Genomic DNA, 25431 nt, shown 5'->3' on the forward strand with positions numbered 1-25431 from the left:
AATTTTATTGAGGGGAGTCTTTTTCTCTCACTTTTCCATCCAACCTCAACATATTCCCTCAGTTGTAACTGTTGGTGGGGGAAAGTGAAGGCCTTGAGGTCTCTGTCTGCGATTCCTGATCCTCTCCCTGGGTTATGTTGCCACCGTGTGTCCTAAAGCTGCAGTGCTCCAGGCCCACGTGTTTCCATGAGACATGTACACACACAGAGAGCTTTTTTTAGGGAATTTAGCCTTGGAAACGGGTGCCTTGGTTGCAGTATCTAGCAGAGGAGATGTTTGCCTTGATATCTGTGGGTTATCATGATTTCATCTCTTCTGGCTGTTTTCCTGCTGCTTCCTTTCCACAAGGCTGGAAACACAGTGAAGGTAAGTTGAGAGGAGCAAAGCAGGAGTAGAGGATGGAGAGCAGGACCTGCAGGGCAAGGAGAAGGCTTTGCTTAGCCTAGAAAACAGGGAGATGTGTTGCCTCTTTCCAGAGTCTGTCAGCAGGAGGACAAGGCTCCGTCGTCCTCCGTGTTCTCCCAGGGGATGCAGCAACATGGAGAGAAGTTAATTTGCAGAGGAGATTGAGGTTAAGCATTTAGGAAGGACTTTGGGGGGATGCAGCAACATGGGAGAGAAGTTAATTTGCAGAGGAGATTGAGGTTAAGCATTTAGGAGGGACTTGAGGGAGGCACAACGTGGTGACAGCTCCTTCCCTGTTGGATTGCAGGAACATCTGCCAGTTCTGGCGCCGAGGGAGTGAAGTAGGTCACCCTTCAAGGTCCCTTCCCAGCCCTACATCAGGGGCTGGAGCTGACAGCTGGGACTTACCCCATTTAGGCACGTTGAGAGCCTGTCAGGCTGCGAACGTGACGGGGCTGGCCCTGAGTCACGTCGAGGTGGCACCAGCACAGACTTCTCTCATCCGTGGGCAGCCCAGAGGGAACGGTGGTGGAGCTCTCTGCTCCAGCTCAGACCTCTCTGCTCCCTTGCAGGCAAAGCTCATCTGAAGAAAGCCATCATGAAGCATGAGGAAGCTATGAGGATCCATGGCTTGTGTAAGATCCTACGGAAGATGGACATCCTGCAGGAGGTTCTCTCCTTTGCCCACAAACGCTCCCTGAGTAAATACTCAGAGATTGACCATGAGGAGGACTTCTTTGAGACAGGAGATGCTCCAGACATCCACCGTGAGTGGGATTGTGTTAGGGGGTGGGTTCAGCTTGGGAGTGGATTTGTGGCAGGTTGTTTGGGGTGGGAAAACCCCATGGGGTGTGTGTGGCTTCACAGGAGAGTTCTGGTTTGGAGATTGGACCGGGTGACCCTTTGTGGTCCCTTCCAACCTGATCCTGTGATGCTCCAGACATCCACTGTGAGTGGAGGTTTGGAGGGGGATTTAGTCTGGGAGTGAATTTGTGGCAGGTTGTCTGGGATGGGCAAACCCCATGGGGAGTTTGTGGCTTCTCAGGAGGGTTCTGGTTTGGAGGTTGGATCAGATGACCCACTGTGGTCTGTTCCAACCTGATCCTGTGATGCTCCAGATATCCACCATGAGTGGGATTGTTTGGAGGGGGAATTCAGCTTGGGAAGGGATTTGTGGCAGGTTGCCTGGGGTGGGAAAACCCCATGGGGAGTGTGTGGCTTCTCAGGAGGGTTCTGGTTTGGAGATTGGACCGGGTGACCCTTTGTGGTCACTTCCAACCTGATCCTGTGATGCTCCAGACATCCACTGTGAGTGGAGGTTTTGGGGGGGGGTTTAGTTTGGGAGTGAATTTGTGGCAGGTTGCCTGGAGTGGGCAAACCCCATGGGGTGTGTGTGTGGCTTCACAGGAGAGTTCTGGTTTGGTGATTGGACCAGGTGACCCTTTGTGGTCACTTCCAACCTGGTTCTGGTTTGGTGATTGGACCGGGTGACCCTTTGTGGTCACTTCCAACCTGATCCTGTGATTCTCTGCCCATGGCAGAGGGCTGGAACTAGATGATCCCTAAGTTCCCTTCCAACCTCAACCCTTCTGAGGCTCAGGGTTGCATGTGTGGCAGCTGCCTGAGCAGCTCCTGGCTCTTATGGGTCACACCATCCCTCCTTGGGTGCAGGATGTGGAAGCAGCAGCTGCCACAACTGCCTGGGGTCACTGTCTGTGCTTTTCTCTCCCTCCCACCAGCCAAAACTCATCAGAAACCAGAGATCAAATCCCCCAACTTCTCCCAGGTGAAGGTGACCGATCTCTTCCACAAGCTGGTATGTACAGCTATGGGATGGAGCATATCCCAGAGGAGCAGACATCTCCTTCTCCTCCCCTGCATGCTCTGCTTCCCTAATTCCCATCCTCCCTGCATCCTCTCAGGCAGCTTTCCAGGGAGGATGAGCTGCATCCTTGCAGGCAGCAGGGATCAGTGCAGGAGGAGAGTTGGGAGGGCACAGATCTCTCCCTGCAGGACCTAACTGGGTCACAAAGCTCCTTCAGTGCACAGGGGAGTGGGGACAGGAATTTTGGGTGGGCTTGACCCAAGAAGGACCCTTTAGAGAGGAAGGTTTTTTGGGACTGGGATGGTGCCAGCTAGGAGGCATCAGGAAAATCCCACTGGAGCTTTACCCCTGTCCTCTTTAGGTTTACAAGGGTCCTGGAGAGGCAGGACTAAGCTTTGGGGCTGCTGTGGGGCCTCACTGTGCTGTCCCCATCCTCCAGACACCCTGGGTGGAGGTTGGACATCTATGCTCCTGAACAACCCCAGGGCAGGCAGGTTTATCCTGCTCCTGTGGGAATAGAAAAATAGGAAAAAGAGAGGAAAACAGGCAAGATCTGGGGGGAGAACTAACCCTGAAGAGGTGACTTGTCCCATCATCTCACAGTCTACTCCTGGACCACCTCAGCCAGTTGCATCCCTCAGAGCCAGTGATGAAGAACCTCAACCTCCATCATCCCTCCTGGGGTGATGTTTTTTTCCCCTGCCAAAGCCAGAATTTCTTCCTCTATGCCCTCTCCATGCCTGGAGGTGTGTTTTTTTCCAAGGCTGCACATCCCCAGGGACTTGTTCTTGCTCCAAAAAGTGTTTTCCATGTTTCTCCCTCACCCCAGGGACCTCTCTCTGTCTTCTCGGCCAAGAACAAGTGGTACCCAGCACGGAGGGTGCACCTGAGGAGAGGAGAGAATGGCTTTGGCTTCACCCTGAGAGGAGATTCCCCTGTCCTCATTGCTGGGGTCATCCCCGGGGGCTGTGCTGCTGTGAGTATCCCAGGATCTTGCTATTCCCATGGGGAAGCTGGAAGGGAGGTGTCAGGAGTTGCCTTGAGGGGTACCAGGAGGTGGTAAGTCGTATTGGTGTGCTCAGGTGAAGTCTCATCCCTGCAGGATCTCAGGGTTTGCAGTTTGGGTATTGTGGATAATTGAGATTGATTTTTAGAAGCTAGCTAAGGAAAAATTATGGAGGTTCCCTCAGTTTTTAGGTGTTGGAAGTAGCTCCCTTGTCCTTCCTTTTGGGATGTGACAGTGGATGGAACAAGGTGGCATGTCTGGAAAACAAGTTGTCTCACTGAAAATTCACTGGGAGGCTTTCTGGTATGTCAGGGGCAACTTGGTTTTCCAGCAGAAGGTGCTGGAGCATCCTGCTGGGATGTCTGAAAGGTCTCCCTACTCCCTCAGAACTGCTCAGCATCAACCCAGCCATGCAGAGCCCACACTCTCTTTATCATGTCCTCTTTTGGGAGACTAAATCTTCTTATGGACCATGCATGGTCCATATCTGGACCACAGTTGTGTCTCCTCCTCAGCCTGGAGAAGAGAAGGCTCTGGGGACACCTTAGAGCCCCTTCTAGTGCCTAAAGGATCTCCAAGAGGGAACAGAGGGACTTGAGACAGGGACACAGGGAATGGCTTCCCACTGCCATGGGGTGGGGGACAGATGGGATGTTGGCAAGGAATTCCTGTCTGTGAGGGTGGTGAAGGGCTGGAATTCCTAGAGCAGCTGTGGCTGCTCCAGCCCTGGGAGTGTTCCAGGCCAGGTTGGATGGAGCTTGGAGCAACCCGTTGTTGTGGAAGGTGTTCTTGCCCATGGCAGGGGCTTGGAACTAGATGATCTTTAAGGTCCCTTTCAACCAAAACCATTCCACGATGATCCATGAGCTCGAACACGTGTGTCCTCTCTGCTCCCTGCAGGAAGCTGGGCTGAAGGAGGGAGACTACATCATCTCAGTTAATGGCAAGGACTGCAAGTGGTCCAAGCATGCTGAGGTGGTGCAGCTGCTGAAGAGCACTGGGGAGGAAGGAGTGGAGATTGGAGTGATAACCCTGCAAGGCTCAGAAGGCCCCAAAGCTGTAAGTCACATCCCAAACCTCAGGTGGGAACCCACAGGAGAAGTTCCCTCATGTCTTGCTCCCAGGTACCACTCTGGCTTCATTCTCCTCTTCACCCTTCCCAAGCAGGTGGACAAGAAGGCAACAGTAATGTCCTCAGGCAGTGGGATGCTCAAGAGCAACAAGGAGAACAACAGGAAGAGCCTGATGAACAGCAAGAGTGCCAGCACACTGCTGGTCTGGAGCAAGAAGAGCAAGCGGAGCAAGAAGAGTACCTACAGTGGTGTCCCCTTCACCACGGTGGGGGACAACGATGCCATGTACTGAGGAGGTTCACCAGGCCTGGTTGTGTCCCATGTGCTCCAGGGGTGGCTGCCTGGGAACCCTCAGAAGCACCTTTAGGTGCTGCAAGGACCTCCCACCCCGGGGATGTGCCGCTGGTCGGATCCTCTCCGAAGAGGTGAGCGATGCACTGGACTCCTCCAAATCTCAGCTCCTGTGTTAAATGATCCTCAGTGAAACCATGTGGGGAAAACACTGATTTATTCTGGATTTTGAAGTCTTTTTTTTTTTTTTTTTTTTTTTTTTTGGCTCTTAAAGGGTTGGGGGGAGCTGTGCTTCGGTCTAAAGCAGGTTTGTGTCTTCTCCTCGCTGCGAGGAGCAGCCAAACTGAGCCCCAACCATTAAAACAAAAGCTCTACCTTCCTTAGCATCTCCTGGGCTTTCTCTGTGAGGCAGAAGATACCACTGAGAGCTGAATCCTTCAGCAGATCCACTTTGGACTCCCCTTTCTTGAGAGAGGGGATTGTGTGGGCATCAGTGACATCTGCTGTGATCTACCACTTTGGGACATCCCGGTGAAATGGGTTAAAGTTAGGGTGAGTTTGCCCATATTTTAGTGCTTTTTTTGGGGTGTTTGTTTTTTCCATGACTCCCCAGGTTGGCTCAGTAAATCCAGCCCAGCTGCACAGTCTGATTCTTTGGAGGAAAAGGGAAAGACTTTTGTGCATTGTTGTGTTGCTGCTTTAATCAGTTCGAGGTGGATTGCCCTAAATATTCCTTGAGTAGATTAATAGCTATAAGTGCCTCATTGGCTTCTTTTTTTTCTTTTTCCTGAGAGGAGATTAAAATTCCAGGCAGATAGCTCCTCCAGATTATTAAACTACTAAATTTGTACTAGGATTGGATCTTGCACACGTTGCTAATACCCTAACACTGTGCTGTCAGCATCCACACCGAGCTGGGCTGATGGATAGATCCATCTGGAAACGCTGGGAGACTCAGAATCCACACTTAGATAGATTGGCAAAATTTTCCCCATCCCATTTCTGCCTGGGGCATTATTTTTTCTGAAGGCTAAAGAGCTGTCTCTGCTCTTCAGTGCTTGGATGAGTTTGGGAGGTATAAAATACCCTTTAGAGAGACGTGATTGTGTTTTTATACTTGGGATGTTGTGAGGAGTTTCTAGCTGTGGTTTCAAGAGCTGAATGGGCACTGGCAGCAGGATAGCATCCCAACAGCATCCCCACAGGGTTGTGGCTTCTTCTAGGTGGCTCTAAACCCATGTGCCAAGCTCTTAGACTTGGTTATATTCAAGGAGAACTCCAAAGAACATGGCCAGGTTGGATCAGGAGCAACCTGAGCTAGCAGAAGTTATCCCTGCCCATGGCAAGGGGTTGGAACAAGATGGTCTTTAAGGTCCTTTCCAAGCCAACCCATTCTCTGATTTTATGAACTAAAGGAGTGTTTCTAAACTCTGTGTTATTGCCCAAGAGGCTTCTCCGTAGACTGAGACATCCTCCAATGGGATTATGGATCCCAGCACGAGGCCATCTGGTGCCGACAGACTTTCTGTGTCATCTTCCCAGCTGCTTGGCGTGGGAGCAGTGAGGAAGGGAGGGGGTAGGGTCACAGCAAAGGCCACCTTGCCCTTAAAACATCCTGGCAGCATCCTCCCACCATCCCAAATGCGTTGCTGACAGGGATGTCTGGGAGCTGGAGATGTATTTATTTAGGAGAAGCCTCCGTGTCGCGTTCCCACCACGTCCTCCAACACCTGCTCTGGTGTTCTGTGCCAGTTGGATCGTTTCCCTTAACTCCAGGGGTTTAGCTTGGGGGTTGTTTTTAATTTGTACATGGATTCTCACCTTTTCTGGATTAAAAAGCACTGATTGAAAACCACTTTGTAGCACTTCTGTTGTGAACTGCAGATGGATGTGGTGCACCAGCCATGGGAGGGAACAAACCCTCTTCAGGCTCAGGGCAGGTTTGGGTCATTCTTATATCAAGCTGGAGCTGTTGAGGTTGGGAGAGATCATTTGGCTCTAGTAGATGCAAACCAAGGTCCTAAGCATCCAAATTAGCCCTTGGTGAGACATCATCTCCATCTCCAGCATGATGTGATGAGACATGATGGCTTTGCTGCATGAGTTTCATGGAAGTAACATGGGAAGTGAAGAATGAGGCTCAGGTTGGATCCTGTGGGGCTTTTTCTTCTGGAAACTGGTCAAGAAAGTCCTCTGTGCTTCATGCAGAATTTTGGATCTGGTTTTTTTTGGGGGCTCCATGAAGGGTTTCCAAACCCTTTGGTTTTGGAAGGGCATATCAATGGGAATGAAGACATCACTCATGCTGGAGCTCATTGGTAGCTGGTGAACAGCAAAACCTTGATGTGTGACCTCCTATTTTCCCTCAGGGTCTGTGTTTGACTGGACACCACCTCCTCACCATCCTGGAAGGATGGCCAAGCCCATAGAGTTGGGGCTGGACCATGGGACCTGTCACTCAGGGAATATTCACCCCACAGGAGAAAGGACAGAGTAACTCCTTGGGGACACAGAGGTGTGTTTAAACCCCCTTAAATGGGAAGGAACCTGAGTCAGAGCTGTCAAAATTGGGTTTATGTATGAAGAAGTGGTGGGAGCTTCTCCTCCTGTCTACCAAGTCCAGCTTAAAACAGCATCTGACTGTTTTAGGGACATAATATTGTAATTGCAGGAGTTTCCCCTTCCATCAAACCTCCTGCACTCAGTACTAAGCAAGGTTTTGAAGCCACCCACTCTAAGTTGTTCTGCTGCAGTAGATCCTTTTCCCACCCACGCTCAGTTGGATGTGGGAAACTTGTGACTCCATAGCCAGGATCACCTCCTCCTCCCATGATGTGTTGTCAGATGAGATGTGAGCTCCACCAGCAGCATCCTAGTGTTCCCTCTCTCTTTCCTGAAGTCTATAGAGCTGCATCTTTCTATGCTTGTTTTCTCCAGCTTGGCCAGGGTTTAGATGTCCTGTAGGATCCTGGTGGTGCTGCCAACATGGGTAGAAAGCACAAAAAGTAGTGAAAAAAATAGCTTTAGAGTAATGAACTTGAGATCTCTCCAACCTCTGTCCCTGCAGAGAGGAGCTGCAGATGGACTTAGGGGCTGAGGAACCTGTGGACAACCTGGACTGGCACCAGTTCATGCAGCTCTTAGTGGCATCTCATGACCAAAGAGAAGATGCAAAGAGGGTTTGGGGTTGATTTTTTAATCCCTATGGATTCTAGGAGACAGGAAACAGTGTTGTCCACCATTCTGGAAGCCCCATCAGGGTGAGCCCAGGAAACTCATAGGGGTTCAACCACATTTCCTGCATTTGAGGCTGAATTTGCCTCCTCTTGGAGCCTCACAGTGATAAAACTCTCCTAGCCCATGTATATCAGCCCTTCCTTCCTGGTGGGAAGGTGGTTGAATTTTCCCCTCCATGAAGTACACAACAGCTCTGGGGAAGAGAAGGTTCCTGTGGTGGTAGGAGCTTCATGGCTCATTGGCACTGTGACCTATAATAGCTCTTCTGCAGCTGTCACTGGCTACCAGTTAATGCTCCTGCCTGTCCCTGGGAACAAGAGGCAAAGTAGCTACCAGGTTGATGACCACCAGCCCTACTGTGGTTTGGTGGTGGGACAAAGTCCAAGGTGCTCTCTCTGCTCCTTACACCAAATTTGGAAGTTGTTAGAAGGATCAGGTTGTTCAGCAGCATCTGGTGCTGCTTTCAAACAGTCCTGGTCCAGGGGGACATCGGTGGGGTTGTCTCAGGAGAAGGATGGGGCAGAGCCAGCAGGAAGTGATGTGATTCTCCCCACCTGGAGTGCTGCACAAGTTCTGGTGTCCTCAGCATCAGTAGGACATGGAACTGTTGGAGCAAGTCCAGAGGAGGCCACAAAGCTGTTAAGAGGACTGGAGCACCTTCCCCACAAGGACAGGCTGAGAGTGTTGGGGCTGTTCAACCTGAAGAAGAGAAGGTTGTGTGGAGACCTCACAGCAACCTGCCAGGAGCTGAAGGGGCTCCAGGGAAGGTGGAGAGGGACTCTTGGTTAGGAACTGCAGTGATAGGACAAGGAGTAATGGGGATAAATGAAAAGAGGGGTAAGTTAGATGAAATACTGACAAGAAGTTTTCCATGTGAGGGTGGTGAGACACTGGCACAGGTTGCCCAGGGAGGTTCTGGTCCTGCCCCAACCCTGGCAGTGTTCAAAGCCAGGTTGGATAAATCCTTGATCAACCTGTTCTGGTGGGAGGTGTCCCTGCCCAGGGACTAGATGATCTCTAAGGTCCATTCCAACCCCTTAACATCCTATGGTACTCTGATGCTCTGTGTGTGATTCCTCACCCAGCACTCACTCCATCCCATGGAAGGTCATCCTCAGCCCCACCTCTGCCTTCCTAAGCATCCAGATGCTCTGCACGGAGCAGGATTCCCACTTGATCCTCCTCTCCATCCTGAGCCCACTGGAGGGCAGCAGCATCCCGTGCAATGCTCCCACTCCCCGCAGGCCTCTCCTCTGCCCAGAGAGGCACCACACTGACACCCAAGCGTGGGCACAGGTGTCCCTGGGCTGCTCTGGAGACCAATGTGCTCCAAATCATGGAGTTTTATTCCATACATCCTGCCAAGTCCTGATGAGACTTCCTCCCTGATGGAGGAAGTGTGCAAGAAGTGAAGCCAAACATTGCCATGCAACATCCTCTGGGGTACAACACCCTGAGCTTGTAGTTAATTCCATCCATCCCATAAACGAAGGGGTGAAATTCTTCTGGAAGCACTGGGAGCATCCATCCTGCTCCTACAAGTTGCCCCTCAGAGCTTCCTGGGGCTATAGAGTGGATCAACCCCTCTGGACTGATCCTAAAAGCTTTGCCCAAGGTGCTCTCTGAGAATTTCCAGGTCTCCTCTTGGCCCAAGGTCTCCTCTTGGCTTTGGCTCCACGGCAGCTTGGAGGTGCTACAGCTCTTCTGTGTGGCCTCAGGTGGCAGCAAACACATGGGAGGCTCCTCAGGCATGAAGCTACCACAGAGGAGCTGTGCTGGAGGGGTGTGAAGCCACCAGGGCAGCAGAGCCAGGTGGGTCAAGGCTGAGGACTTCAGGTCAAGGCACTGAGAGCTACAGAGGTGACACCAGCAGGTTCAGGAGCTGGTGGAGACGTCACCTGGTAGAGCTGCACTAGAGGGCAGAGTTGGTACATGTTAACTCCTGCTTCTCACATTCCTGCCAGCCCTTCTTCACCCCAAGCCACCCCAGCACAGGGTGGGATGGTGCTCGAGTCTCAAGTTGCCACAGACCCCCAAGTATGTAGCTCCATGCCCTCTATGCACCTTTGGATGGCAGCATGGGCCAAGGGGTGTCATCTCACTGGGCAGATGCATCCAAGTGAGCTCTAGGCATTGCCTTGATGCTCTCCAACAGCATCTGCCCAGTGGGCAAAGTCCAGCTGGGAGAAGAGGTGCCACCAGCAGGGACCTGCAGGCACCTGCCTGTCCTCTGGGCCTGTCATCTTCACCTGCTTCCTACTAGGGAAGAAAGTGGTGGCTAGGGATAACCCTTTATCCCATTCCTTCCCTTCCCCTTCCAGCCTATCCTCATGTGGGCCCTGGAGAATGTTCCACCACCTGCCCATGCACAGGAAGAAGTATCTCCTGAGTGGGAGCAGGTCAGACCTGGTTCAGGTGGACCTGAGCTGGCAGGAGGGCAAGGATGGAGAGGGGATCTTCTTTGATCCCTTGTGCCCTGATTTCTGTAGGATGTAAGTGTTCCTGAAGGATCTGTGCTCTAGTCCAGAGGAGGATGTTGGTCCTCTACTGTCCTGAGGCTGGGTCAGAGGTGTGTGAGGCTTTCACAGGCTGCAGGATCCACTGGGAGAACAATCTGGATCTACACCAAGCAAATGAGGGCAGGAAGGACATGCTGTGGGGCAAGGAAATCATGCTGTGATGAAGGAAGGTCATGGTGTGGAGGAAGGTGGACATGCTACAGAGCAAGAAGGTCATATTGAGATGCCCTGTGGAGCAAGAAGGTCATGCTAGGAGCCATGTGTGGCATGTTATGGAGCAAGAGGACCATGCTATTGGTCAAGGACATCATTCTGTAGCATGATGGGGTCATGCTGTTGAGCAGGAGTCATGTTTTGGGTCAAGGAAGTTGTGCTATGGAGCAAGAGGGACATGCTATGGAGCAAGGTAGACATGATATTGAGATGCCCTGTGGAGCAAGAAGGTCATGCTAGGAGCCATGTGTGGCATGTTATGGAGCAAGAGGACCATGCTATTGGTCAAGGACATCATTCTGTAGCATGATGGGGTCATGCTGTTGAGCAGGAGTCATGTTTTGGGTCAAGGAAGTTGTGCTATGGAGCAAGAGGGACATGCTATGGAGCAAGGTAGACATGGTACAGTACAGGCAAGAGGGTCATGCGATGGAGCAAGGAGGTCATGCCATGGAGCAAGGTAGACATGATACAGGGCAAGAGGGTCATGCTATGGAGCAAGGAGGTCATGCCATGGAGCAAGGTAGACATGGTACAGGGCAAGAGGGTCATGCGATGGAGCAAGGAGGTCATGCCATGGGGAAAAGGAGATTTTATGGACCTAGTAGTCAGTGGGAACCTCCTCATGGCTTGAAGCATGCCCAGATGGTTTCACCTCACTCTTCATGGCTGTATCATGGAATCACAGAATGGTTTGGGATGGAAGGGACCTTCTGGATCACATAGTTCCAACCCTTCTGCCGCGGGCAAGAACACCTTCCACTAGCCTAGATTGCTCAGAGCTCCATCCAACCTGGCCTTGAGCACTTCAGGGATGGAGCAGCCACAGCTTCTCTGGGCAACCTGTGCAACAGAGCCAGGCAGGAATTTTTCCATGCCTGCATGACCCTCTGGGAGTTGTGGGTCCTGCTGGAAACCAGGAACAAATAAACCCTTCAGCATATGGAAAGCTCCTTCTCTACAACATTCAGGAGTGCTGTGAGTGCTTCTTCCCACCCATGGAGCAACTCCTACATTACCCCTGGCCTCTCCCAACCAAGTCATCCCAATTTTTCCCTACGTCAGGAGTAATCCTCCTGTTTTTCCCTGCAGTCACGAAGAAGCTTCTTCCCCAGGCTCCAATCTTTAATGGGAAGGGAAGGGCAGGACTGAAGCGCTCGGAAATGGCTCCTGAATCTTTAATAAAGCAAACATTGCCTGGGCCATAAACATGTGATGACAGCACCAGAGGCTCTCAGGATTATTGCCTGACTGCTGCTGCTTTACTTAACTCTGCCATAATGGCTCTAATAGCCCAGGAGGGAGCTGAGGTGAAAGTCCTATTAAAAAATGTAGTTCCGAATTTAATTGAGGCTCCATCTGTGGGGAAAGGCAGAGGAGAGGTCACTCCACAGGAGAGCCATGAACAAAACCAGGAGCTCAATCCTCCTTCCCTCATTCCTGCCCTGGTTAGTGCCCAGCAGTGATTCCCAACCCAACTAGGAGCTCTGGAGACATTAGGAGTTGGATTTTAACGGTTGGATTTGATGATCTTCAAGGGTTTCTTCCAACCTTGATGATTCATAGAATGTTAAGGGGTTGGAATGGACCTCAGAGAGTCCCAACCCCCTGCCCTGGGCAGGGACAAATCCCACCACAACAGGTTGCTCAAGGCTTTATCCAACCTGGCCTTGAACACTGCCAGGGTTGGGGCTGCCACAACCTCACTGGACAACCTGTGCCAGTGTCTCACCACCCTCAGAGGGAAGAACTTCATCCTAATATCTAATCTAACTTGGCCCTCTTTCAATTTGTCCCCATTACTCCTTGTCCTATCACTGCAGTTCCTAACCAAGAGTCCCTCTCCACCTTCCCTGGAGCCCCTTCAGCTCCTGGCAGATTGCTCTGAGGTTTCCACACAACCTTCTCTTCTTCAGGCTGAACAGCCCCAACTCTCTCAGCCTGTCTTGATAGGGAAGGTGCTCCAGTCCTCTTATCAGCTTTGTGGCCTCCTCTGGCCTTGCTCCAATAGTATCAGTAAGTTAAGGGGTTGGAATGGACCTTAGAGATCATCTAGCCTCAACCCCCTGCCCTGGGCAGGGACACCTCCCACCAGAACAGGTTGCTCAAGGATTTATCCAACCTGGCTTTGAACACTGCCAGGGTTGGGGCAGCCACAGCCTCCCTGGGCAACCTGGGACAGTGTCTCACCACCCTCACAGGGAAGAGCTTCATCCCAATATCTAACCTACCTTTCCCCTCTTTCAGTTTGTACCCATTACTCCTTGTCCTATCACTCCAGTTCCTATCACAGAGCCCCTTTCCAGCTTCCTTGGAGCCCCTTCAGGCCCTGGAAGTTGCTCTGAGGTCTCCACACAACCTTCTCTTCTCCAGGCTGAACAGCCCCAACTTCCTCAGCTGATTCTATGAGTGTTGGCTCCCTGGATACAGCAGCAACTCCCTGGGACTGTGCCTTGCATGAGAGAGAGAATCCCAACTTGTGATACATTCCCTCTGGATTGGGTGTCCCCTTCACAGGACAAGTGACAGGTCTGCAAAGCCCATCAGCATGTGCTGGTAGCACCTCCATCCATAGTGGGCAACATTGGCTCCATGGAGGTCTCACCAGAAGGATTGATCTGACTGTCCCACACCTGTCCAACCTGCACTTTGGCCCTGGGGGCATGGGACATTCCAAGTGGGACTTTAATGGTTAGATGTGATGATCTTAAAGATCTCTTCCAACCTTGATGACATGGTGGCCTCACCAGAGGTATGGCCTGGGGGACTGAGCTGTCTGTTCCCCACCTGTCCAATCTGGTGTCCTTCTGGTGACCCTTCCCTCTGTCCAGCTAGGTTCCTGGATACTTGGTCCCTTATACATATACATCAGCATCATCAATCCATTTGCTTCAGCCTCATCAATATCCATTCATCCACCTATCTATTAATTCATCTCTATCAGTTATCTATCCACCTATCCACCTCCTTATTTATCTGTCTGTCTATCCATCAGTCACCCTATCCATCTGTCTATCCATCCATCCATCTATCCATTCATCTGTCTACCAGTCCATCTATCCACCCATCCATCTCTCTACCTATCAGACTATCTATCCATATATCCACCCACCTCTATCCTTGCACTGATCTATCTGTCCATCCATCTATTTCTCCATCTATCCCATCACTGAGCTTTGCCCCATCCAGGGAAGCTTTGTACCCTGAGACCTTTGCACTCACACAACACTCCAGTCTGGGAGACATCTCCATGTCCTGGATCACCACAATCTAGGGCTAAACATCCTAGGATGAGGTTATTTATCCCCAAAAAAACCTCTGTTGGAAGATGAAGGAATAAAGGGACAGAGAGACAAGAGAGCAGATGGATGGAAAGAAGGAATGAAGGAGGTGGAATCAGGCTGAGAGACATCCCCATGCCCTGGATCATCACAATCTGGGGCTAAGCATCCTAGGATGAGGTTATTTATCCCCAAAAACTCTGTTGGAAGATGGAGGGAAAGGAGGAATGACAGAGGAAACATTGGGATCAGGCTGGGAGACATAAGACATTCCTGTCTGCTCCAACCATGCCAGAGTGAGCCACTAAGTAGTGATGAAGAGGAGTTGGGAGAGGAGGAATTCACTCCTTCCTTCCCCCCCTCCCATTCCTGGCAAGCATCCTGCTGAGTCAGCAGATGTGCTGAGGTCACCCCAGCCGCTCTATTAATTGGATTAATAAAGATGTTCGTCATGGAGCTAATTAGCCACTAATAGGGGCTGACAAGGTTGTCAGGGTTTGTCCCTCCAAGGGACAATTTCCCGTGCCCAACCCTCCCCTTTCCCAACACATCCCGAGCCAATTGCATTCATTCCCCGGCACAGAGTCCATAACCTTGTGCTGCCCAAACTCTTGGGAATTTCCTGCCTCTGGATGGGGTGGCATCTGCCACCTGCAGCCACCAGCTCAGCTGGGGAGGATTCCAATTCCAAAGCACTTCCTTTAGGGAAGGAAAACCAAACTGTAACCTCTCTGTAACACTCAGGGAGCCCTTTCTTCCAGCCATTCCTTGGAAATGTCTTGCTAAAAGGCTACTCCCTGAGGAAAGACCTCAGCTGGATGAGATCTCAGGGATGAAATATTCCCATCATGCCCTAATATTTCCTACCGTTTCCCTGGAGCCAATCCCTGCTCCCCATCCCCAGCTGGGTATGGCTTTGCCTTTCCCTGGAGTCATTCCTGGTGGGAATGGCCAACAGATGTCCAAATTCCAGAGCAGCCCATTCCCTGCCATGGCCAGGATGCTCCAGGAGAATCCAGTGCTGAGCCCTGCACAGCTGGATGGGAATCCTGCAAGCTGTGCCCTGATGCTTGGCACAGCTGGATGCTGCACAGCTGGATGCTGAGCTGTGCTGGGCTTGGGATGTGTCCTACACAGGGCTGGGGAGCCTGGCACAGCTGGATGCAGCTCTGGCACAGCTGGATGTGGCTGTGGCACAGCTGGATGCTGCACAGCTGGATGCTGAGCTGTGCTGGGCTTGGGATGTGTCCTACACAGGGCTGGGGAGCCTGGCACAGCTGGATGCAGCTCTGGCACAGCTGGATGTGGCTGTGGCACAGCTGGATGCTGAGGTCTGCACATCTGGCTGATGTGGGGGCTGATTCTCAGCTGTGCATGGGCTGGTGCTAAGTCTCACACAGGCATGAAGAGCCTGGCACAGCTGGAGAGTGAATCTGGCACAGCTGGATGCTGAGCTGTGCTGGGCTTGGCATGTGTCCTACATGGGGCTGGGGAGCTTGGCACAGCTGGATGTGGCTCTGGCACAGCTGGATTCTGCACAGGTGGATGCTGAGCTGTGCTGGGCTTGGCATGTGTCCTACATGGGGCTGGGGAGCTTGGCACAGCTGGATGTGGCTGTGGCACAGCTGGATGCTGAGCTGTGCACATCTGATGTGGGGTCTGACTCTGAGCTCTGTGTGGGCTGGTGCTGAGTCTCACAAAGGCACGAGGAGCCTGGCACAGCTGGATGTGGTTCTGGCACAGCTAGATACTGAGCTCTGTGTGAGAATCCAGAGCCTGGCACAGCTGGATACAGCAAATCTAGCACAGCTGGATGCTGAGCTCTGCACATCTGGATGCTGCTCAGCCTGCTCAGTGCCTGTTGCTGCACTGGGAACACTGGGTGGGCTTGGAGGATGTTTCAGAGCTCGCTGAAAACAGGGAAGAGGAATATATGGCTTGGAAGGTCCTGGGACTGGGAGGGTTTTCCTTGGATTCACTTCAGCCCTGCAGAAACTTTGGGATTTCCCATGTCTGGTTGCCAAAGCATCAAGACAAAGCCCCTAAAGCTCTCCAGAGAGGGGAAACTGAGGCTCGTGGCTCCTACTGCCTGTTCTGCCCCTTCTCTTCCCAAATCTCCAGGTTGAGGAATGGGATGTGGCACTTCCTCAGCTGCTTCTGGGCTAGAACCAGCTCATTTCATCCTTGCTGAGGGTAAATCAGCCCAGTCTGTTCCCTTCTCCATGGTCTTTTCCCTTCTCCATGGTCTTTTCCCTTCCCCATGGCCTTTTCCATTCTCCTTGGTCATTTCCCTGTCCCATGGCATTTTCTCTGTCCCATGATCTTTTCCCTCTCTCATGGCCTTTTTTCCTCCCCTATTGACAGTGAATAGCCTTTTCCCTTCCATATTCAAAGCCAAACACTGCAGACATTGTGTTATCTTGATGTTATCTCCTCCATCAAACACTGCAGATGTTGTGTTATCTTGATGTTATCTCCTCCAAACCCAACATAAAGGGATGGGAAAAGAAGTTGGGGAAGTGGGAAACTCGAAAGACTGAACTTCTATCCTGGTATCAAGGCAGGAGATGCATCAGAGGATTGGCTAGAAGGTTTTGATCCCTACATCAAGGATCTGAATGTTCAAATAGGTTTGGGCTCTGCTTTCCATGTTTTCCCCCTCAAAATTAAAGGAAAAGGATGAAAACATGATTAGAGCCAAGAGATTATCACAGGCTCAAAACTCTTGTAGCAAAGGTTCATTCCCCACCTGGTGAGAAGGGAAATAGTGACAAACCAGCAGCATTGGGTGCCCCAAATCCCTCTGGGAATACCAGGAGACCAGAGGGATGTTGCAGGGTCCCTAATGTCCCTGTTCTCTGCTTTTTAACCCCAGGACTGCTTGGTGAGAGCTCTGGTGTGAGCAGGGCAGGAGAGGCTGAGCCGAGGCTGGTGGGAGCAGGAGGAGAGTGATCACTCAGTGATAAATCAGCAGCACAGGGTTGATGATCTAATAATGGTGATATGATGTCATCTCAATCCTCCCATTGATTTTCCTTTCCTTTTTTCTATCATTTTGCTCCCACTGAGCTGGATATTCCCATCCATTTCCCTGCCCAAGCCCACACTGACAGTGCTGCTGTGGCTCATTAGATCCAGAGCTATCGATTGACCTCAGCATTGTGTGAGGGTGGCAAAGAGCAATGTGTGTGTGGGTGAAGCATCCTGGGGGTCTCCTCTCCTGGGAGATCCTTGCTGAGGCACTGAGATGATCCTGGGAGCTCTTAAGCCTCACCCAGAGGGAACGGGTGGGACTGTGCTCATAGTTGGGCTGAGACTTTGTGCAGTCATAGTATCATGGTGTGTTAAGGGGTTGGAATGGACCTTGGAGATCATCCAGTCCCAACCCCCAGCCCTGGGCAGGGACACCTCCCACCAGAACAAGTTACTCAAGGCTTTAGCCAACCTGGCTGTGAACACTGCCAGGGTTGGGGCAGCCACAGCCTCCCTGGGCAACCTGGGACAGTGTCTCACCACCCTCACAGGGAAGAACTTCATCCTAGTATCTAATCTAACTTTCCCCTATTTCAATTTATCCCCATTACTCCTTGTCCTATCACTGCAGTTCCTAACCAAGAGTCTCTGTCCAGTTTCTCTGGAGCCCCTTCAGACCCTGGAAGGTTGTTATGAATTCTCCACACAACCTTCTCTGCTCCAGGCTGAACAGCCCCAACTCTCTCAGCCTGTCTTTGTAGGGAAGGTGCCCCAGTGCTGTACCAATGATTGGTCATAGGATGGTTTGGGAAGGGATCTTTAAAGATCATTCAATTCAACTCCCTTGCCATGGGTAGGGACACCTTCCACTAGCCCAGGTTGCTCCAAGCCCCATCCAACCTGGTCTTTCCATAATTTCCTTTGACTGCACAGGGAGGCTGTGGCTGGCCCAACCCTGGCAGTGTTCACAGCCAGGTTGGATGAGCCTTGAGCAACCTGTTCTGGTGGGAGATGTCCCTGCCCAGGGCAAGGAGTTGGAACTAGATGGTCTCTAATGTCCATTCCAACCCCTAAAATTCCCTCATCCCTCCAAATCCAGGTCAACGTCTCCATTGCACCAACATCCAGAGCTGCTGCCTCATGCCATAAGGACTCCAAGCCCAGGCTTGGCTTAAGTCCCACCACCTTCCCCATCACCTTGCAGCCTCCTCCTAGGGTGGATTTTCCTTGTCCCAGCATTCAGGCTGGAGCAGGAAAAGTACCAGGCAAGGAGTCTCCTCTGGAGCAGACAGAATTCCATCAGGAATGCAAGGACAAGCACTAATCCTCTGGCTCTCTGGAGCCAAGCACAAGGCTGGGAGCAGCTTCCCAGCAGGATCTCCTCCACCCTGTGCCAGCCTCAGGGATGGAGGGAAGAGCAAACCCCTCCTGATATCCATCTCTCCAAGACCCATCCCACTGGTGTTATCCAGAAGAGTTTCCAATGAAAACTGTGGGATTCAAAACATGGCAGTGAAGATGATTCCTGGCAGGTTTGAAAACCCTGAAACCACACACCAACCCCTATGGAGCTCATGGGGTGAACCCCACCAGGATGTGCCACTTTCCTGCACCTCATCTCCTCCTTTCCTTTCCCTGTGCCCATTCCCAAGCTTTCTGAGCCCAGGGGAAAGGCCACGGATCCCCAGCTCACCTGGGGAAGTGCAAAGTGGTGAGCAAGGAGCAGCTGATGGATTGGCTGAGCTGCTGCCAGCAAATTCCTGCAGGGTAAGTCCATTTATCACCTCGGCACGAGGCTCAGAGCCACCGGCAGCAGGAGCTGGCAGCAGATGTGCACATCTGTCACCAGCAGCCAGGAGAGACCTCCCCTCTACCAGCAAACCCTGGGCAGTATCCTGATTCCCAGGAAAAGGCTCCTGTTTGGGAGGGTGGAGCTGTTTTGGGGGGGATTGTGATGCTCATGAGGCTCTGTCCTCCTTCCTCCCTCCCTCAGCCTGAGGGTGATAGTGGGGATGAGATGGGATTTGGCACAGTGGGTGGAATCAGGAGCTGGGAAGGGACAGGAGTGTCATGCACTGGTGGCTCAAGAGCTTCTGAGTTGCCCAAAAGCTTCAGGGCTCATGTCCCTAACACAACACTTGGAGCTAAGCAAGGTCCTGTCACTCCCTCATGGGCCACAAACACTGCTGGGGACACAGAGCTGTGTAGGACTCTCCACCCTGTAACATCTCCTCATCCCAGCAGTGAATTCCCAATCCCTTTCCTCCCTGGAGCTCACCCAGATTCCACTGGAATAAAACCAACAGCAACACATCAAGTTCTGGGACACATCTTGCCCCTTCACATCTTGTTCTCTGCTTTTCCTTCACTCTCCACTGCTGCAATGAATTCCTATTTCCATACCTCTCTGGATAACCTCCAAGGGACAGATCCAGAGCCAGATGGGCATGGAATGAGCACATTGGAGCCTCCACCCAGGCAGCATCTGGGAAAAATTCCCTCCAGCTCCGTGTGTGAGTGCTCAGTGCACACTTCTAACACACCACAAGAACAAGCTTTGCTGCAGGTGTGTACATGGGGCTGAATCCCTTTCCAAGCATGCAAATTCCCTCTTTTTGTGCCCATGGAAAGATGCTGTGTGTGCCAGTCCATAGGCAGATGCTCTGTGCAGCCTGTTGGTTCCTCAGAGGGCATTTTTGGGGGTGCCTAGATGCCCCAGAGTGGAGTGTTATGGCTCCTTTAAGAGAGAACTGTGTTTCTGTAGAGTTGGCACTTTGGAGCGTGGAATGTTAAGGCTGCAGTGGGAATTGCTCTCTGATATTGAACAGGTAAATAAAGCACAGCTTGGAAAAAGCCTCTGGAAATGGGCTGTGTGTGAGGCAGCTTTCTCTGGGGGGTCCTTAACCCACAGCCTTCCTCTTCTCCACCCTGAGCCCACCCTGCCCCACAGCAGGGAGGCCTGAGCAGCCTTCAGTCCTCTTAACCCTTTCCTCATCCTTCTGCATCCTTCAAACACAAAGTATTCATGGAAGGCTTGGATCACAAGGTGCAAGACCACAGAGAATCATAGAATCATAGAATCAGCCTGGCTGGAAGAGGCTTCAAAGATCATCAAGTCCAACCCTCCCGTGGTCACTAGCCCATGGCACTAAGTGCCACATCCAGTCTCACCTTGAAAACCTCCAGGGATGGTGAATCCACCACCTCCCTGGGCAGCACATTCCAATGTCTGATCACTCTCTCTGGAAAAAATCTCTTCCTAATATCCAACCTAACCCTCCCCTGGCAGAGCTTGAGTCTGTGCCCTCTTGTCCTGCTGCTGGTTGCCTGGGAGAAGAGACCAACCCCCACCTGACTACAACCTCCTTTGTAGAGGTCCAGCTAAACAGGGCAGGGATGACCAGGTTTGGGTGTGGAGGTCCAGTTAACAGGGCAGGGATGACCAGGTTTGGGTACACCCCAAACCTCCCCCTGCTCCACGGGGCTGCATTGCTTTGGGAGCAGCTTTGGAAGGGGAAAAGCCAAGATTTGGGATGCTAGAGGTGTCTGTCCTGCAGCACTGCTAGCAGGGCCCAGTAGTCTGAACTCCTTCCTGCAACTGAGGCACAGGGTAAGGATTGGCTCCATTTTCCTGAGCATCCAGGAGCAGGAGAAGGTCATCTTCAGGTCTGGGAGCTGAATCCCAACATCCTGTCTTCATCCTAAAGCAGCCTCACTTATGTCATCCCCCATCATAAGAAGCCTGGAGAAGGCTCCAGGGAAACCTCAGAGCCCCTTCCAATGCCTCAAGGGACTCCAGCAGAGCTGCAGAGGGACTTGGGACAAGGGATGGAGGGACAGGACACAGGGAATGGCTTCCCACTGCCAGAGAGCAGGGACAGATGGGATATTGGGAAGGAATTCTTGGCTGTGAGGGTGGTGAGGGGCTGGGATGGAATTCCCAGAGCAGCTGTGGCTGCTCCATCCCTGGGAGTGTTCCAGCAGGCCAAGTTGGGGTTGGATGGGAGCCACCTGGGCTGGTGGGATGTGTCCCTGCCTAGGGCAGAGGGTGGGACTGGATGATCTCTAAGCTCCATTCCAACCCCTTAACATACTATGACTCTATGATCTGACCTCTCCCCATGGTGTCTTCTCCTTGTGCCCATCCCTGTGGGTCTCACTACTGATAATCAGGAAGGATTTTCATGGCCTAACCAGATTTTCGTGGATTTAAACCAGAAAAGGCTGGATGATGTCATAGGGCAGAGGGTGGGACTGGATGATCTCTAAGCTCCATTCCAACCCCTTAACATACTATGACTCTATGATCTGACCTCTCCCCATGGTGTCTTCTCCTTGTGCCCATCCCTGTGGGTCTCACTACTGATAATCAGGAAGGATTTTCATGGCCTAACCAGATTTTCGTGGATTTAAACCAGAAAAGGCTGGATGATGTCACTCAACATCTCCATTCCAACACCACCATTCATATCTCCACAACCCCCAAAACCTACAGCCAGGAAGGTCTCAAAGACCTCCCCCAATCCTATATTTATGGAGTAGCAATGAGCTCATGATCCTTCATGTTCCTACCAGGCTGTAAAACAGTTCTGTCTCCACTGAAAGGGATTTGTGGCCAATATCAGGAATTTCCCCTTCCCTCAGGGTTCCATTTCTGGTGTTGTTGTTGGAAGGTAAAAGGTTGAGACCTCACACCTGGTGGCCCTTTACTGGTGCCATTTAGGAGGATTAATGGTGTGTTTCCTTCAGGAATATAAAGTGAAAAGGTGATTATTGTTAAAAAAGGGAAAAAAAACAGCGAAAGGGAAATAGAGATGTAAAGATTGAATAAACCTCCACCTGAGCACGACGGAGTTGGGAAATGGAGTTTGTTACTTAGAACTGCCATAAAAAGTGGATTTTGGATGGTCTTTAAGAGCCTATGATTCCTCTTCAAGTTATTATTGATATGTCTTTGTTTCAAACTAACCAAGTGGTTTCCTGGAGTTGCTTTTTAAAGTGATTTTATTTCGGAAAAACTTGGAGTTGAGGCTTTGTGTTTCCATTTCTCCCTGAAAACACAAAGATTTTCCAGGAAAATAAAGATGAATGAGAATAAAAAACATCACTTGAGGTAAAACTACATATTTTCATGGTCTTATTAAGGAATTTGCAGCTAATTCACTAGTGAAAATGGAGCTGAACTGATCTGCTCAGGGATTTAGTGGGTTAAACTCAGAGCTGATGCTTTCCTCAGGATTTTGTGCATCCACTCTCGGTTTTTCCATCCTAAACCCAAGGGAAGTAATGCCCAGAGGACACTGAGCACCTTCTGCTCATGTGAGTTTGCTGCTCTCCTGCCAACACACACCTGCAGGGACAACCAGCTCAGCAGAACTGGCACAAACCCCCCAGGGCTGGAGGTGAAGGCATCACACTCTTATGTGATACCTCCCCTTGCTCCCAAAAGTGCAATGGAGCCATTCCAAGCACATCCTCATGTTTGCAGACTCCAAGAGTGCATGGGAAGCCCTTAGGAAAGTTGGTGTTCCCTGAATCCTCAGGACTGGAGCAGTAGGAATTTTCTCTTCAGATAGAAAGCTCAGGTCTCCAAGTGATTGTAGCTCCTCCTCTTGGCACCCTATGATGTTTCCCAGCTGTTCTCCATCACCCCAATTCCTGCCCTGGTTCCAGCTGAGAATCTTCATAGAGTCATGGAATATGCTAAGCTGGAAGGGACACACAAGGACCATTGAGTCCAACTCCTTCCAACCCTAACCCTAACCCTAACCCTCTTTGGGACCCTTCTGTCCCAAAGAGATGCAGGTTCAATCCAACTGTACTGGTGTCCTCAACACAAGGAGGACATGGAACTGTTGGAGAAAGAAGCTGGAGAAGATCAAAGCTGTATGAGAGGGTGAGATGGGTCAAGAATTTGCAGATAGAGAGAGGACAGTGGCTGAGAGGAGAAATGCCAGACTGAAGGGAAGGGAACTAGTGGAGCTTCTTAAGGAATTTAAGGTGCTTATCCCCTCTACTCTGCTCTGGTGAGACCCACCTGGAGTGCTGCACACAGTTCTGGTGTTCCCAACCTAAGAAGGATATGGAAGTGTTGGAGCAAGTCCAGAGGAGGCCACAGAGCTGAGAAGAGGACTGGAGCACCTTCCCTATGGAGAGTTGGGGCTGTTCAGCTTGGAAAAGAGAACGTTGTGTGGAGACCTCAGAGCAACTTTCCAGGGTCTGAAGATGCTTCAGGGAAGCTGCAGAGGGACTCCTGGTTAGGAACTGCAGTGACAGGACAAGGAGTAATGGTGTAAAGTGAAAGAGAAAAAGTTAGATTAGATATTAGGAAGAAGTTTTTTCCTGTGAGGGTGGTGAGACACTGGCACAGGTTGCCCAGGGAGGCTGTGGCTGCCCCAACCCTGGCAGTGTTCAAAGCCAGGTTGGATGAGCCTTGAGCAACCTGTTCTGGTGGGAGATGTCCCTGCCCAGGGCAGGGGGTTGGGACTAGATGATCTTAAAGGTCCATTCCAACCATTTACCATATTATGATTTGTCCCAAGCCAAGCTGGTGATGGAAGAAACCCACTCAAATATCCTAAATCAGCCCTTTCTGAGAGCAAAAAGGCATTTGCTGTCCCCAGGGTGATGCACATCAAGGTGAGGTTACTGGAAAGGGCTGGAGCCATGAGAAGAGTTGGCTCTGGGCTTGGCCTCGGTGATGCATCACTTAGCACAGTTGGATAAGAACTCCATGAGCTCCAGGGCTGGTCAATACTCCTCACTGCAATCAATGGGCAAGTGCAGTAATTACATTTCCAAGATCAAATGGACATATAAATGTTTCATCTGGGGGAATGTGATGTTGGATGTGTTGGTTTGTTGGGGGTTTGTTTCTCCTCTCTGCACATGTTGTGGTCAGCTGAGTGGATCTCATTGATTTGAACTGAGATGTTCTGCTAAGAAGTGGGAGAGCTTTGCCTTGACACCTAGGGATCTTCCACCCCCAAAACCTGCTGGTCTTCACTTGCTGTCAGAGTGATCACCTGTGTGTTCTCACCTCACCTTTTGGCAGCCCAGGAGACTCATGGAATATCCTGAGCTGGAAGAGATCATCCAGTCCAACACTTGGCCCTGCACAGGACACCCCAAAAAATCCCAACATGTTCCTAAGAGTGTTATCCAAATGTTCTTTGAGCTCTGTCAGGCTTGGGGCTGTGACCACTGCCCTGTGGAGCTGTTCCAGTGCCCAATGGAGAAGGGAATGCCTACAGGGAAGTATCTGTCAGGATTGCAGCATCACCCAACGTGGCTTGGCCCTAACCTTGCATGACTCACTGCATTCCTACATTTTCCAGCTTCTCTGAAGGCTCTGGCAATAGGAATGTGGCTATTTTTGACCACTCCAAGATAGGTGGACACTGCCTACACTGATACACTTGGCTGTGATATGAACACATCCCAAAAGACCTAATGTACCTCAGCCACTGCCTGTGACACCAGTCCCTCCAGCTCCACCATTCCTCATGGGAGGTCTCCATCCTGCCCTAAAGACTCTTCCTGCTGGCTGCTGGAGCCCCTAAATTGTAGACCAGCACCACACAGGAATTTTCATCCCCACATTGCTCAGCAGTTGGACACATCCCCCAGCAGCTCTGCTGGGAATCATCCCCCCCAGCAACCACTCGTCCCTTCTCCTGCCATCTATCACAGCCTGCTTGGCACAGCAAGGCAGGAGAAACCTGAGCAGCCTCTGAGGACACAACAAAACCACCTGGATCTGTTTGGCCCTGCAAATGAGCTCTCAAAATATTTCCTTTCTGAATGCTTCAACCCTTTCCTGAAAGCAACTTCAAGGCTGTGAAGTGCCAACAGTAAAGAACCATGGGAGAAGGAGTTGGTTTCTTCCAGGGCTAAGCAAGGACTTTGCACCACTCAGGGAATGTCTGACCCCAATTCTGATCACTTCTGTCTCCCTCTTGAAGGTCACACCTGGGAAAACACTGGGAGTCCCTGGGGCAGGGGCTGTGCCCACACAGGGCTGTCCACACAATTCCTACTTTAGGGACATGGTAAAGTGTGTCCTGAGCATCTCAATCCCTGATTAAGGTGCTCCTCAGCAAGAAGACAAATAGCCTGATGGGCAGATGGCCCCAAGACACTTGGAGACACTCACCCAGTACCCAGATTTGTTGCTATACAGATTCAGGGATCAGCTCATCCCAAATTCCATGCCCTTCCTGCTTGCCCTTTCCCTCCTACTCCACACAGTGGCCACACCACACTGTGTGTGGCATCCTGGTGTCCCAGCCCCATGTGGCCTCTGCAGGAGTGTTGTCCTTGACATGTCCCCAGAACCTGCTGAGGAGCCAATTCCAGAGCTGCTGACTTGGTGCATTGGCTCTGCTCACACACAGAGGCATTTTGGGACCAGCTTCCCCACCTGGGCCCTGGAGCTGAAATCCAACACCAGACTGACCCTTGGAAGGAAGCTGTGTGTCCTGTCCCTGCCAGGGAGAAACACAGGATGCTTTGGCTTGGAAGGGATCTTCAAAATCATCCACTTCCACCCTCTGCCATGGGCAGGAACACCTTCCACTAGCCCAGGTTGCTCCAAGCCCCATCCAAA

General features: G+C 51.3%; 1 protein-coding gene across 1 annotated transcript in view; it reads left to right on the forward strand.

Annotated features, from left to right (window-relative positions):
- The window catches only part of RHPN1 (rhophilin, Rho GTPase binding protein 1), a gene marked incomplete at its 5' end in the record, with an annotated part of 31577 nt that extends 26887 nt beyond the window's left edge, over nt 1–4690 (forward strand). Inside the window, 5 exons of the mRNA XM_009071016.1 lie at nt 978–1172; nt 2145–2221; nt 3060–3206; nt 4137–4295; nt 4404–4690. Coding sequence (XP_009069264.1) covers nt 978–1172; nt 2145–2221; nt 3060–3206; nt 4137–4295; nt 4404–4601 — 776 coding nt within the window. The remainder of the gene's footprint in view (nt 1–977; nt 1173–2144; nt 2222–3059; nt 3207–4136; nt 4296–4403) is intronic.
- Nucleotides 4691–25431: the final 20741 nt, after the last annotated feature.

Source organism: Acanthisitta chloris, unplaced genomic scaffold (genome assembly GCF_000695815.1).
Source record: "Acanthisitta chloris isolate BGI_N310 unplaced genomic scaffold, ASM69581v1 scaffold5823, whole genome shotgun sequence".
In the NCBI taxonomy this organism is placed as follows: Eukaryota; Metazoa; Chordata; class Aves; order Passeriformes; family Acanthisittidae; genus Acanthisitta; species Acanthisitta chloris.